Here is a 13,989-nt window from a genome sequence, read left to right on the forward strand (position 1 = left end):
CTGTAGGTTGATTCCCAATGGGTGGACCTAACGCCGGTGACCCGTTTATACATCAATTCATTATCGTAAACCATCCCTATCATCAACGCCAAATACCAAATAACCCCGGTATATATGCCATTATTCCCATTTTTCCAGTCCGTTAAGAAGTCAATCGTTCTCATCCTGGAGCAAGACCTTGAGCTTCTCCAGTTTATCCTCGCACTTCACCTCCATCTGCATCACCACATCCACACTCTTCTTCTTGGTGATGAGGAGCTGCGACACAAGCCAAAAGTTGTAGCCGTTTTTGTAGAAGCCCATGGACGCCCATTCGTGGCTGGAGACTGTATTTCGGAGCGCCAACCAATGATCGCGCCATCGCGACAGCGCTGTTCGGATACCGGCTAATGTGGAGTCTTCCGGAATCGCACTTTGAGGGGGTTTTGAGGGCGTTGAGAGCCCTTGTGGTATTCTTGAATTAGGCAACGGTGTTTTGTGTACCAAGGGAGCCAGGAGGGTCATGTGTGTATTTATGAAGGCATACAGTACTGGCGACGAGTGAGTTCATCGTCAATGAGTGAGGGATGGGGTGAACATACAATGAATGAGAATAAACATATCCAGGACGGTCATATCGGCAATATGATCCGGAACATGGGCTTGTGAACCATCCTCGCTGATCGGGGTTTCAAACAGATTATTAAAGCCTGCGGAGATGGGAATATCCCGCGAGAATCGGAAATTCGGCTCCACAAAGGGATGCTGCGAGTCGAAGATCACCTCTTGGCACGGAAAGTCCCATTCCATTTCTGTGTGGGATATACGACAGGGGTAGTTTGAATAAAATGAGAAGGCACAGTCGAGAAGTGATATGATGTTCATGGTTCTGTAGGCACTCTGTTATCCTTTGAATACACGAACTGGGAATGGCATAGGCATACCGAATGCGGCATTCCTTCTGGATCCAAGAGCACTCGTCCATCGGATCATGGGGCATATGACGGCATTTCATGAGTCCGATTCGACGAGCGACCTGCTCACTCGAATCAGTATCTAGAATATGCGGAATCCAGACTATCAACCCACCTTGATGACTTCGCTGAACCTGTTCTCCATTACTCTATTGCGCGATATGCGACTTCCAGCCCAGTATTGCACAACCACAATGATGAAGCCGGCTTGGAAATTCTGAAACTGAATCCAGTCGCTGGACTCGTCGTCCAAACATCGATTCCCGCAAAACATCGAGCTGATCTCGGTCTCGGACGCATAAACCTCGCTGGAGAAGATGAAGAGCTCGGCGAAATCCAGCACTCGCTTGGCAATATATGCCTCCCTCTCGTCATTGGTGTACATGGCACCCATGAATGTGACGGCTGTAAGTAGCGGTAATGACACAATCTCAGGATCGAACGACGTGCGATGAAGCATCGCACAGCTCGGTTGCCAGTACTTAAAGTACATTGCCACAAACTTGCGAATACGGCTTGTCGTCAGAAGGAAATTAAGATTCGTCGACAGCTCTTGTTGAGCCTTCGCGTCAAGGGGCACGGACCAGGCCCTTGCGAGAATAGCCTGTATCATTCCGGTGGCGAAGGGCCGTTCAGGTTCGTAGCTAAGCTGTTGCCCCGTGAGTGTCAGGTTGGGATCCTGTCCGGGCGGAACGACAGCATGGTAGGCAACCTGCCCGACATAGGGGTCGTCCAGTAGCTTGTGAGGATCGCCAAAGGGCCCGTTGAAAAAGTCAATGAAAGTATCTTGGAAGAAGCTCAAGGTAGCAGCGTCGGACTCGATGAATGTGGGCGCATAATCTGTCCGGCTATCTTTCAACTCATATCCGAGAATGGAACTCCCTGCGTCTTCGAGACTTTTCTTGTTGTGATATTCCAGGCTGCGTGTTCGATCGCTGCGGGGTGGAAGGAGGAATTGCTGCGTGAAACTATCGGTACCGCCATTGAGAAGAAATTTGATCGATCCACGATCTGACGATTGCTCGTAGTCTTCACGTTTCGCTGCCAAGGCGTCTATCCAGTTGGAAAGTCAACGACCGCGACGTCCGAAAGCAAACCCAGACCATACCTGAACCAGTCCCTTGGTTCGAGACTTGCTTCTTTCGCTCGTTATTACATTCGATTCCTCGTTTCTGACAAGAGCTGCAGGGATTTAATCCATCGCATCGCAGTTTCATCGACGTGCACTAAGGGCAAAGGGATGATTAGCGGCCATTTTCACGCAACTAACAGCAATGTCGAATTACCGATTGGCAAGCATGTCGCCTTCTCCCTCGCTGTCCCGTATCAGGGATCTGCCGATCCCCCCTTTTCGGGCAATCGGAGTAGTGGTCACGAAGGTTGTCGCTGCAGCATGGTCACGGGCAAATGTTAGCGTCGAGGCACGGTGAGCAGAACAGCAAAAGGTACCAAGCGGCGAGCGCAATTGGCACATTTCATTTTGTGAGAAAATCACGAAAAGCGCAGCATACCAACGAGCAAACGAGTCATTGCAGAAGATACAAGAGTAAGGTTTGATACCAGAATCTAAAAAGTTATTCCAGCGAGTCAGTCAATCCGATTTTAAACTGCAAGTGCCATAGTGAGATTCCTACGATCGGAACGGCAAGGGAGAGCTAAATGGGATGTAAAACCACATACGGCGAAGATGATGCCTTTTCAAATGATCAATGCGCGTAAAACCTCGCTGACAGATTGTGCAACGAAAATGTTTGTCGGAATCAGGCTTCATAATGGAGAAGAAAGGTTGGCGCGCATCGGGGAGAAGCTCAAGGGGGATGGGGAGGAAGTCTGGGGTAAAGGGAGAGGTGGAGGGAAATTAGAGGGGAGACGAAGGCGGCGGAGTTACAGGAGAGGAACCACAGAGTACTACAACTGACAAAGATGCTCACTTCCAAGTGTCCAATTTATCTCAAAGAAAATTTGTCGTTAACCGAATAACTACGTCGATACTTTATTCCTCCTCCAACCAAGTAGCCGGTGAACTTACCTTACGGCTCCGTTAAGGTATGAACCATGGAGTCTTAACCGGAGTGTAACTGTATGGTAAGATCATGACAGTACAGAATACACAAAGACCGCGATAGGTAAATCACCCATGAGGTCGTCTTGAAAGGAACCAAGTCCCATTCGCTTTCTGGTACACCGGTTGCCTTTTCGAGCTTGGTCCAAACGCTATTCAAGCGGCCTCGGTTCCTACCCATCTATGAAATTACGAGTTACATTGTAGTGTTATATTTCAATATTCTCTCTCTCAGACTACTACCGACCCTTGGTGGGGATATGTGCCTTTGCAAATATAATCTCTCAAGACAGCATCAAGTTGAGAAGTGGACTTCACTGATCCAATACCGCGATGACATTTGTTGGAAAATCAATTTCGTCATCATTCAGATAATCCACGTTGATCTTCTTCAACTTTTCGTTCTCCGTCCAGCCGTCTCCAAGCCAGCCGTTTGGATTGTCATTGACATAGTCGTACGTGTAATCCTCCCAACGAGGATGCGCAAGAGCTTTCATTGAATGCAGCGAGGAACCTATGGCTGGTTAGTGACAACGGAAATACGGCACTTATTCACATCAAGAGAGCGTACCGGGCCATAATGCAATGACTCTGCCATCCTCGGTCCCTCCCTTGTACCAGCTACGGCATTTCTCGCTGAATACCGTTCTTGAGAAGTACTGGTCACAGTAGCGCGTAAACATTTCTACCGCTTCTTTTTTCACACTCATCGCTCGGATGTTATCACGCTGCATCTTCTGCACGCAGAGCGTAAAGTAATCAATCTCCTTCTCAATCAGAAGCAACAGGTTACCCTCGCCTAGTGCCGCGTTTGGCCCCAAGCAGATGAAATAGTTTGGGAATCCATCGACAGCCAAGGAGAGATAGGTCTCTGGTGTCTTCTGCCAGCGATTGGCTAGAGTGACACCGTTCCGTCCGATGACTGGGAATCTCGGGTTGAACGTAGTGTCGAACCCAGTTGCGCAGACGAGGACATCCGTGGGATGATGTTGTCCATCTGCTGTGATGATTCCCTCTGCATCGACTTTGACGATCTTGCTTGTGATGACGTCCACTTTGTCGTCCGTCAAGGCCTCAAGATATCCCGGGCCTGGAGTGAGCCGTCGGCACACAGGGGGGAACGAGGGTATCAAATCTTCGCACATTTCAGGCTTCCTTGAGAGTCGGCGCTTCATATTCTGTAGGAAGACCTCTCTCGCGCCGATCTGTTCAGGTGTGCCAAGTAGCGTCACACCGTGGACTGATTGCAACTCGAGTTCGATTTCTGCCCTAGCATTAGAACCGATGCTCACGGCATCTTCAACAAGAAGCACTCACCTTTGCGGAACCTCTGGTAGGCGCTGTGGTCCTTCTTGAAGGTTTCAATCTCTTCTGGAGTAAACGAGACTATTCCAACCAGGTCAATACTCTTTCAACTGCATAACTGGATGGGTTGACAAACAGTTCTCCAGTTCAGCTCCCCCTCGTTTATCCACATGTTGGCGGGCAAAGGTGGGGGAGAGCCATGTTCGCCCCCTAATGTAGTGGTCGATGTGAGCTACCTTTGGTAGCATGCCAGGAACGATCTGGATGCCGCTCGATCCATTTCCTATCACCGCAGCTCTTTTGCCCTAGCCAGAGGTTCAGCTTCACTTTCTCTCAAGATTTCAGGCCGACTCACGGTGTAATCATAGCTCTCATCCCAACGGGCACTATGCTGCAGCTTGCCCTTGAAGTCGTGCAACCCTGGGATATCTGGCCACTTCCACGAGTTCAATGCACCAGTTGCGGAGATCAATATATTACATTCGTCCGTGTACACCGTGTCTGTCTGAATGTCTTGGACCTGTGTTCAAGTTAATACAGACTGTCAGCAGACCGGGGACGGAGTGCCGACCTTTAATTGCCACTTGCTCTTCGAGTCGTCCCAGACAGCTTCAACAACTGCCTGCTTCAGCTTGATGTACTTCATGCAACCATACTTTTCAGCCACACGTTTCCAGTACGCGTGGATCTCCGGAGCGGCAGCATAGAACGTCGACCATTCTTTGTTTGGCTCAAAAGTAGCTTGATACGTATGGGCTGGGATGTCTGCGAACATCGTAAACGTCGGTCGTCATTGACGCCAGACAACTCGCGCAACAAAATGATGAGCCTTACCACATGCACAACCGGGATATCTGTTCTCGAGCCAGGTGCCGCCGATATCTTCATTCTTCTCATACACGCAGAGATCCACGTTGGGGATCCGTTGTCTGAAGCGAATGGAGGCGATGATTCCAGAAATGCCCGATCCAATGATAACGACTCTCAGAGGACGGGCTTTATCGATGGAACGCTCTTCCACGATCCACTTATCCTCGACAGGCCGTGGCTTTCGGCTCTTAGAATCGCTACCAAAGAAGAATTGCTTCATCTTGATTGTATATGTGAAAGGGGGAAGGAAGAACAGAGAGAAGTTATCCAGAAAGGCATGTATAGTGGAAAACGAAGTCAAGATGCACTATGCTGAGAGCATGTTACCCAAATAGCCTGCTTGGCTTCCAGGGTAGAGTTATAACCATGCGGACTACTTCGTATATAACAAACAAACCACGATAAACGACCAATATGAGAACACTCGTATCAGACCAGAGATCGGCGAGACCTGCCTTTCCTAACATCTTACCCCATGCCTCGCTTGTTCCCAACTGTTATTCCAGACTCTTTTCCATGGACTACGGAGCTACGCAACCTCCGTATTCCTCCCCGTTGGGACGTCAACAACCACTCAGGCGAACCCAGAATCGGGGAGGATTACTTATTCGCGTTGGCCCATAAGCCTCCGACATCCATTACCGTTCCGTCCTTCGAAGGGCTTAACAGACAAAGCTAGCATAATTTCATCGCTGCCATCTACTTCTGGTTTGCGGAGGCGAATACGGTGCTCTAGTCCCGGGATTCCCCCCTCTCCCATCTCTCAGTTGGTGGTTGACCTTGAACAATTTTCCGGGGTAAGAAACTTTACGGAGTGGATTCGTGACGCTAATATTTGGGACCATGTGCAGAAAGCAAACTTCTAGACATAACCGAAAGATCCCGTATAACGTCTCTGTTTCAGTGAGCTGATTTGATGGAAACCAACTGTTGAGTGGCCGAGCTCCACTGGGACCAAATAGACGTGTTGGTAAGTGCAGTCTGACGTGCCTTGCCTGAATTATGGCTATGCCGGAACACAACCGAAAACCCTGCAGTAGATACACCCCTATGTACAACTGACTTATTATTGACCGCGGAATCTAAGCGCCGAAATACTGGAGCCACCTGCCAACGCACAGACATTTCGTACGTCGGAGAAACCCCGAGAAATAAGTACAAGGAGAGGGGTGATGCATGCAGAGAGAGCCATTTTCCAGGGGTAGAAAGGTCTCTCCACCCTGGTCTACCCACTCTGATGCTCTACTTTACGATAAATGGATATCCTTTATTCCGTCAATACCCTATGCGAATCGTTGAATACAACCGGGTTTCCCCCTGGAACAAACTTTCCCCCACAAACCGGAGAACTGGAACATAGTAAAATGCGGGGTTTCGACTCAAGCATAGTACCCGCGGGACCTGTGTTGAAGGGGTAACGATTGAGGATCCTGGTTCAGGCTAGATGTTGATATAGAGGTTCTGATTGTAGGATAGGAGTTGGATGCAGCATGCTTTGGTAGTTATCCAATGCTGTAGGAACCAGGAAGACTGGAAGTCCTTCAATTAGGCTTCTCCTAGAGGACAGGTCTTCTGGCCCTAAAATGATTCAAAGCGGCAGATGCTTTTACCGACCAAACTCCTGATGGTGGTATTAGAATGTTAGATCCATTTTCTCGTCCAAAAGTATGGGTACAGTCGCTTGTCTGTAATGTTCGCACGTGATGCGTGACGTGGCGCCTTAAGTCCATCAGGCTTCAGGCTTCAGCAAACTGAAGAGAAGGCCTAGATGGCTAGATATCCGTCGTTTACAGTAACCGACCACTGCCATCAGAGCTAACATCAACTTCACAACAACCTGCTCACTTTCTCATCTCAACAGCCACCATGCATTCGACTTCGAGTTCCGAGGGAACCAGCTCAGGCCAATCCACCCTGCAAATCCACATCGACGAACTCTCCTCCCTGCCCCTCCACGACACCATCCAAAGCTTGGTACACCTCCTCCCCGAACTAACCACTTCTATCACGCCAACAGGCGAACGCCTCGTGACGCACCCTACCTACGAAGGAACAGGCAAGCTCGACGATCTGGGTGCACTCTACCTCCGCGCGGCAGATCGCTGTACCCGCGAACGCGCATCCTTCAAAACCCGTCTCCTGCATATATCTCTTGATTCCATGATCGAAGCACTCTACGCATCGAGTCAAGAGCAGCTCGATAAGGGGTTGGAAGATGGAACTGTGCATCTACCTCCTAGGCTAGACGGGGGGTGTGCGTGTTGCAACGGCGAGCCGTTTGCCGTGATCCTGAGCGGGTTTCATGAGGGAAATGCATTACTTTTCTGGGAAGATGAATATAAGGCTTTCTGGGGGGAGGAGGAGAGCCTAGGGGGACGATATGGTCTCGGCGAGACTTGGATCAGGGCTTCGAAAGAGCAAGTTGAGCGTGCGATGGCGCGGGAAGAGGTGAACGTTAATCCCAGTATGCCTTAGATGGTTCTGGATATGTTACTCCGTAGTGGATTCAGTTTTTCCTGTGCGGGGTTGGTCTTGAAAGTGGTCATTCTTGTAAAACATACTTCAGAGGCATACGACCGGGGAGTAATGCTAGTAAAGTTTACGGTAGTATCCAAAGAATGCCCCACTGAGGATCCACTGTCCGCGATGACAGTGTCGACCAGAGAGACAATGAGCCGATCGGAGGGCGATCAGGGCGATTGGTGAGCTTCATGTAATTATCTTGTCAGCAGCTACTTCCCCAGAGTGGCATAGCTGTTCGTTCAATCTGTCCTCGTCCACCCCGCCTCGAAGAATCCGCCGTATTTCCGAACATACATAATCAACGTCGATGAGGGCGTCTGGTGCAGCATTATCCTAAGGATCACTGTGAGATTGAAATTTGTCTGTGACTTCACAGTGGGGTCTCCAGTACTCGCAAGGGAATTTATTACTTATCTGATTGTTTGCGCTTATAGTCGTACACTTCCCGTCTACCAGTATTCGCAGTCTTTGGTATCACGATTCTCCATTGAATGCACTGTTCAATTGCAATATCTTCTCTATGCCTGTGTTCACCGAATACGCCGCCTCGTCGCGTGAACTGCGCGTTCTGCCTTCATTTGCCCCTCCACTCCCCCGTCTTTCCCCGCGATTTACGCGTCCTGAAGGGATCGAAAAGTATGAAGTCGTCATTGTCGGCGCTGGTCCAGCAGGGCTGATGCTACACCTGCTTCTGGCACGATATGGCCTCAATGATGACTCTCTGCTTTGTATAGACGCGAAACCGGGCACGCTCAAATCGGGCCAAGCGGACGGCCTGCAGCCGCGCACGCTCGAAGTCCTCAAATCGCTTGGGCTGGCGGACGAGATTCTCACTGATGGCTGTCACATGGAAGAGGTTGCGTTCTGGAATCCGTCACCTGACAAGGAGAAGGTGATTGAGAGGACGTCGATCGTTCCTGATGTGGCTGTGCCTGCCCGCTTTCAACATGAAGTCACAATCCACCAAGGTCGCATTGAGCGGATCCTCGAAACAGATCTGCTCCGGTATTCGAAAAGAGGCGTGCAGCGGAACACCAAGCTTGTGGACGTCAAGATCGACGAGGCAGGCGATGCGGAATTCCCGGTCGTCGCCGAGATCGAGACGGATGGCACCCGCCGCACAATACGCTCGAAACACTTGGTAGGCGCGGATGGCGCCCACTCGGTAGTCCGGCGCTGCATGGGGCTCAAGCTGGTCGGCGAGTCGATGGACCATATCTGGGGCGTGGTTGATCTGGTCGTCGACACGGATTTCCCCGATATTCGAAGGCGTTGCGCCATCCATTCACCGGCGGGGTCTGTTATGGTGATTCCGCGGGAGCGCATCGCGACGGGCGATTACCTTACTCGTCTCTATGTTCAAGTACCTCAAGAAACACCTCCTGAAGAGAGCCAGAAGCCTGTTAATGGGACTACGGCTCAGTCCAAGGGAGATACACGCGCGCGCCGAAGCCAGGTGACCCAGGAGTCCATTTTCCGGCATGCGGCGCAAGCATTTAAGCCGTACTATATTCGACCTAAGGAGGAGGGCGCAGTCGACTGGTGGGCCGCGTATCAGATCGGTCAGCGAGTCACGGACAATTTCACCGTCAAAGACTCGAAGGGAATCAATCGCGTGTTTATTGTTGGAGATGGTATGTGATCACTGAGCAGTTGATAAATGAAGATTACTGATCGTCCGATCTGCCTAAAGCTTGTCATACACATAGCCCAAAGGTACGTGTGAATCCAAAGCCTTCAAGCGAGTTTGCTGACAAGGACGGTGAAGGCGGGGCAAGGAATGAATGTGTCAATGATGGATTCGTACAATCTAGCTTGGAAACTGGCGTATTCCCTCCATGGACTTACACCTAGTTCGGCGGTCCCCGGCCAATCCGATGCTGTCGTGGATACATACCACTCTGAGCGACATACCATCGCCCAAGAACTCATCGCGTTCGATCGTGCCTTCTCGTCCATGTTCTCCGGCAAGATTGGGCCGTCAGAGGATGGAGTTGAGGGGCTCACGCACGAACAGTTCCTCGAAGTTTTTAGCACGGGCAATGGATTCACCAGCGGTTGTGGTATTGAGTATCCCGGTAGCCTAATGGTGGATAAAGCTTCGGATGACGGTGTAGAAAACCCGATTAAAGGGACAGATTACCTGTCCGGTGTCCTCCGTCCAGGCAGGAGATTACTTGACGTTCGTTGCAAGCGCCATGCAGATGGCAACCGACGGCACTTGCATGATGGTACGTTTCTCGCATCACCCAGCCCTCTGCAGCCCAACACTGACAATACCCAGACTTTCTATCGACAGGGCGCTTCCGTATTCTGTGTCTCACGTCTTCCGACCTTCTGGACCCCAAGGGCGTTTCCGCCCAGGTATTGACATCTCTCGGATCATCTGTCCTTCCACGCTTTCCGCCCAACGTGATTGAGCAAGTGGTTATCCACCCTCGCTTGGGCAAGACGTTCATGTGGCAGGATGTGCCAAACGAACTCAAGAAACACTCGGAGATGCGATTCTACAGCGGTTACGCGTTAGACGATGTCTACAAGATCTACGGCGTAGACGAGACAAGGGGTGCTCTGGCTGTCGTTCGACCTGATGGCTATGTTGGCATGGTGGCGGGGTTGGCGGATCTAGAGCGTGTACAGGAGTATCTAGAGAGGTGCATAAGGACTATCTGAAGTTAAGTTATGTATGATAGCATCGCATATACGGAGTATATCGAGACGATACATTTCTCCAATGCAATTGAGTTGCGATTGCAGACCAGAAGAATGCCCCTAGAGACCTTCTGAGATAGAAGAAAACAGCACGTGATCGGCCAAAGGCGGAAGATTAGTCACCCGCACGTGGCTTGTGCCGAACAGCCGATTTCTCCTCTTTAGCTTCACATTTTTCGTCATGGTCAACGACACTTGACTGGCCACAATGGAGGCGATGACGGCTCAGGCCGCTCACGGAAAGGCTTCGTTGGCTCTCTTCCGACGGTGGAGAGCCAAAAATTGTAACACCATCAGTGTCAAGCTTTTCTTCTCCAATGACAATGGGCTATCTAGTGTAAACCCGCCATGGCCCCTCTCCACTTGTCGGCAATAAGCAACTTTTATCGCCGCAGTGTGTGTTCTTGCAGGTGGAATCGCCATACAAAACCTGCTCTGGCCCTGCTTGCAGTCCTCTGGGGGCTTCTGTGGTGGTCCTGTTGATACCGCTTTACCTGTTTTATCGTCATTCTTGCCTACTTCTACCGGAACTTTTGTGTCTCTGAGGTACTCTCAATTTGCGGTCGTGTGATCGTTACGGAGCAATTGGCGATGACTCAAGATGAAGACAAGAAGACTGAAAATAGTAGATCGCGATCGACCTCAGTAAATAGCACGGATGACAGTCAGCACCTGTCACCCACAAGTTCAAGGGAATCAGAACGTTCGCGGAGCTTGAGAGTCCTATCTATAACGAGAACAAGGTCGGAATCTAGGCCTAGAAGGGGGAATCTCGACAGAGTGTATTCTGGCAGGCATCTGGACGATCAATCGGTCTACCATAGCGACGATGACGTCCCTAAAGCCCACGCAGCAAGCTTACCTCGGGAGGACGATGACGAGAAGCAGGGAAGCGCCGTGCTTGAAGTTCGGGGAGGGATCTTGAACGAACGCGACACTGACTTGGAAGAGGGTACTCGTGACCAGAGTGCGCTAGAAAAGTCACGAACGGCCAAGTCTGATAGATCGCGGCGGGATCCTAAACTGGTAAGCTCAAGCCACCATCTTGAGATATATCTGTCCAAGGGCAATAGTAACGCCGGCGATAGGTAACATGGGATGGCCCCGATGACCCCGAGAACCCCAAGAACTGGCCAAACAAGAAGAAATGGGCTGCTATTATCACGGTTTCCCTTTTCACTTTTATCTCCCCAGTATCATCATCCATGGTTGCTCCTGCGTTGCCGTCGATTGCAAGTGATTTTCATATCGAGGACCAGGTCTCTTCTCAGCTTACTCTGTCCATTTTCGTATTGGCCTATGCCGTCGGCCCCCTGTTTCTGGGACCGCTTTCTGAGATCTACGGAAGAGTTATTGTTCTGCAATTGTCCAACCTATTCTATCTCGTGTTCAACATCGCATGCGGTGTCTCGCGAACCAAGGGGCAGATGATCGCTTTTCGGTTTCTTTCTGGCCTTGGAGGCAGTGCTCCTTTAGCGGTGAGTCTTTCCTCCCAGAATAGTCTTCCGCTCTATAACTAACCACCTTTAGGTGGGTGGAGGTGTGCTTTCGGACTGTTTTAAACCAGAAGAGCGTGGAAAAAGTGTTGCAATCTACAGTCTTGCTCCGCTTCTGGGTCCAGCTGTCGGTCCTATAGTCGGTGGCTTCATTTCTCAAGACACCACCTGGCGATGGGTTTTTTATGCCACCTCCATTGCTGACGGAGCTATCCAAATCGGCGGGCTATTCTTCCTCCGTGAAACATATGCACCCAAGATCCTGAAACGGAGAGCAGAGCGGATCCGAAAAGAGACGGGTGATTCGGCGTACCAGACTGAAACCGAGCGACAGAACAAAACCCTTTCACAAACAATGCAGACGGCGCTCGTGAGGCCGTTCCGCCTCTTGTCCACCCAGCCCATCGTTCAAGTCTTGGCCCTGTACATGGCTTTTATCTATGGCACGATGTACCTCGTCCTTTCGACGTTCAGCTCTCTGTGGACTCGTGTCTACAACGAATCTACGGGCATTGGTGGTCTGAACTACATCTCCCTTGGGTTGGGATTCTGGTTGGGCTCTCAGCTCTGCGCTCCACTGAATGACCGCATTTATCGCCGACTCAAAGCCCGTAACAACAATATCGGCAGGCCCGAATTCCGAGTACCTCTCCTGGTGGTGGGCGCATTCCTCACCCCAGTGGGTCTCTTTATCTACGGCTGGACCGCTCAGTTTCGCCGTCATTGGATTGCTCCCAACATTGGTGCCTGCCTCTTCGGTGCTGGGAACATCATCGCCTTTCAGTGCATCCAGACCTACATGGTGGATACATACACGAGATTTGCTGCCAGCGCCCTAGCCGCGGTGGCTTTCTTACGTTGCATATGTGGATTCGCCTTTCCGCTATTTGCACCGTACATGTACAACGCCCTGCACTACGGATGGGGCAATAGTTTATTGGCCTTTGTGTCTATTGGTTTGGGAATACCGGCACCGATATTCCTCTGGAAGTACGGAGAGATTCTGCGTAAGCGCAGTCCATATGCGGCGGGTTAGTACCTGCCTTGGCTGAGAGCACATAGCATGTTTGTGAATAGCCTCCCTCGGTGTCGAGATGCACGTAATGATACTTTTACCCCTCCGAAGGCGAACATACCTGGGAGTTCGCAATGCTGGCCCCGGAGTCTAGCTCTAGTGTCTTGTTGACAAGCAGAAGATTGCTGAATCCGAATCCATCATGTTCAGTCACTTCTTACTACTTTGAGGCTACCTCGGCTGTTCTCGAGATTCGCCTCTACCCGATCTGTGTACTTTGCAGATCATGGCGAAGCAATGCCCAATGTGTCTTTATGGCACGACATCAGACTGTCGTCGGAGCGAGGAAAAAGATACTGTTCTAATTTGATAGATGATTGGACGCTCGAAAAGGGGGTTGAGGTACGGGTCACATGGCACGGAATAACTCCGGATCCGAGGCCAATTGAGTTTGGGGCTAAATTTAGCGTGCAGAACGCCAAGCCGCTATTCCTGATCCAGTAATCAAATTTCGAATTTTCCCATGTGAAGTGAAAATCAGCAGCAACAGTGAGGGCGTCCTGCCATGCTTGTAGAAAGTCCCGAATTCCATCCAGTGCAGCAGATCAGTCGTCTCTATAGTGTCATGCAGCAGCATTGAGGCAGACTATATACTATCAGATTCAATTCCATACAGACTGCTCCGTGTATCGTGTATCATCAAGCTCTTCGAAATGCAACCAGTGTTTACGGAGTGCTCCTATCTCAACTCTTGGCCCAATTTCCTAACAGAGCATAGCCGTCTCATTATGTTGAGTTTCTCAACGGCTGGGCATCAATGGAGCAAAATCTAAACCTTTCGCTAAAAAGAAAGGACCTCAGGCACATGGACAATGCTGCTGTCCGACTGGCCAGAGGCGTCAACATGATCCACTTGAGCGCGTTTGACAGATTCAGGGACCGCTTTTCTGGAAACATTCGGTGGAAAGGAGATTGGCCAACGGGTTCGCCTGCGATGTCGGGTGCTAGCTGCTTAGCTATCGTATGATAGCGAATGGCTTGCTGGCCTTTCCT

At 50.5% G+C, this 13,989-nt stretch overlaps 5 protein-coding genes across 5 annotated transcripts; 3 read left to right on the forward strand and 2 right to left on the reverse strand.

Annotated features, from left to right (window-relative positions):
• Nucleotides 1-150: 150 nt before the first annotated feature.
• On the reverse strand, nucleotides 151-2,918 carry AFUA_6G03010 (uncharacterized protein; the record flags this gene model as incomplete). The annotated part of the gene is made up of 8 exons (XM_077804946.1): nucleotides 2,634-2,918; nucleotides 2,465-2,519; nucleotides 2,240-2,339; nucleotides 2,062-2,179; nucleotides 1,069-2,006; nucleotides 924-1,015; nucleotides 582-868; nucleotides 151-530 (listed from the first exon to the last, which is right to left on the reverse strand). Exons 1-8 carry the CDS (start codon nucleotides 2,722-2,724, stop codon nucleotides 151-153), a joined length of 2,061 nt encoding a protein of 686 aa, XP_077661082.1. The 5' UTR covers nucleotides 2,725-2,918.
• A 411-nt stretch (nucleotides 2,919-3,329) lies between these two features.
• AFUA_6G03020 (flavin-containing monooxygenase) lies at nucleotides 3,330-5,726 on the reverse strand (the record flags this gene model as incomplete). Its single annotated transcript, XM_742681.3, has 7 exons — nucleotides 5,155-5,726; nucleotides 4,892-5,085; nucleotides 4,676-4,840; nucleotides 4,457-4,625; nucleotides 4,333-4,401; nucleotides 3,587-4,279; nucleotides 3,330-3,529 (listed from the first exon to the last, which is right to left on the reverse strand). The coding sequence occupies exons 1-7, from the start codon at nucleotides 5,408-5,410 to the stop codon at nucleotides 3,330-3,332; spliced, it is 1,746 nt and encodes a 581-aa protein (XP_747774.2). The 5' UTR covers nucleotides 5,411-5,726.
• A 1,330-nt stretch (nucleotides 5,727-7,056) lies between these two features.
• On the forward strand, nucleotides 7,057-7,665 carry AFUA_6G03025 (uncharacterized protein; the record flags this gene model as incomplete). The annotated part of the gene is made up of 1 exon (XM_001481397.1): nucleotides 7,057-7,665. The coding sequence occupies one exon, from the start codon at nucleotides 7,057-7,059 to the stop codon at nucleotides 7,663-7,665; it is 609 nt and encodes a 202-aa protein (XP_001481447.1).
• A 568-nt stretch (nucleotides 7,666-8,233) lies between these two features.
• On the forward strand, nucleotides 8,234-10,456 carry AFUA_6G03030 (putative phenol monooxygenase; the record flags this gene model as incomplete). The annotated part of the gene is made up of 4 exons (XM_001481398.2): nucleotides 8,234-9,347; nucleotides 9,407-9,429; nucleotides 9,482-9,944; nucleotides 9,998-10,456. The coding sequence occupies 4 exons, from the start codon at nucleotides 8,234-8,236 to the stop codon at nucleotides 10,384-10,386; spliced, it is 1,989 nt and encodes a 662-aa protein (XP_001481448.1). The 3' UTR covers nucleotides 10,387-10,456.
• A 134-nt stretch (nucleotides 10,457-10,590) lies between these two features.
• Nucleotides 10,591-13,701, forward strand: AFUA_6G03040 (MFS transporter). Its single transcript, XM_742679.2, has 3 exons — nucleotides 10,591-11,451; nucleotides 11,514-11,903; nucleotides 11,956-13,701. The coding sequence occupies exons 1-3, from the start codon at nucleotides 11,017-11,019 to the stop codon at nucleotides 12,955-12,957; spliced, it is 1,827 nt and encodes a 608-aa protein (XP_747772.1). The 5' UTR covers nucleotides 10,591-11,016; the 3' UTR covers nucleotides 12,958-13,701.
• The last annotated feature ends 288 nt before the right edge of the window (nucleotides 13,702-13,989 follow it).

The sequence above is a fragment of the Aspergillus fumigatus genome, chromosome 6, assembly GCF_000002655.1.
Source record: "Aspergillus fumigatus Af293 chromosome 6, whole genome shotgun sequence".
Lineage (NCBI taxonomy): Eukaryota > Fungi > Ascomycota > Eurotiomycetes > Eurotiales > Aspergillaceae > Aspergillus > Aspergillus fumigatus.

Excerpts from the sequence above, each read along its gene's own strand:
- AFUA_6G03040 (XM_742679.2), top strand. The coding sequence starts at position 11,017 with ATGACTCAAGATGAAGACAAGAAGACTGAAAATAGTAGATCGCGATCG. Across the intron at positions 11,452-11,513 it reads CGCGGCGGGATCCTAAACTG|GTAACATGGGATGGCCCCGA; the intron begins GTAAGCTCAAGC and ends CGCCGGCGATAG. Across the intron at positions 11,904-11,955 it reads GAGGCAGTGCTCCTTTAGCG|GTGGGTGGAGGTGTGCTTTC; the intron begins GTGAGTCTTTCC and ends AACCACCTTTAG.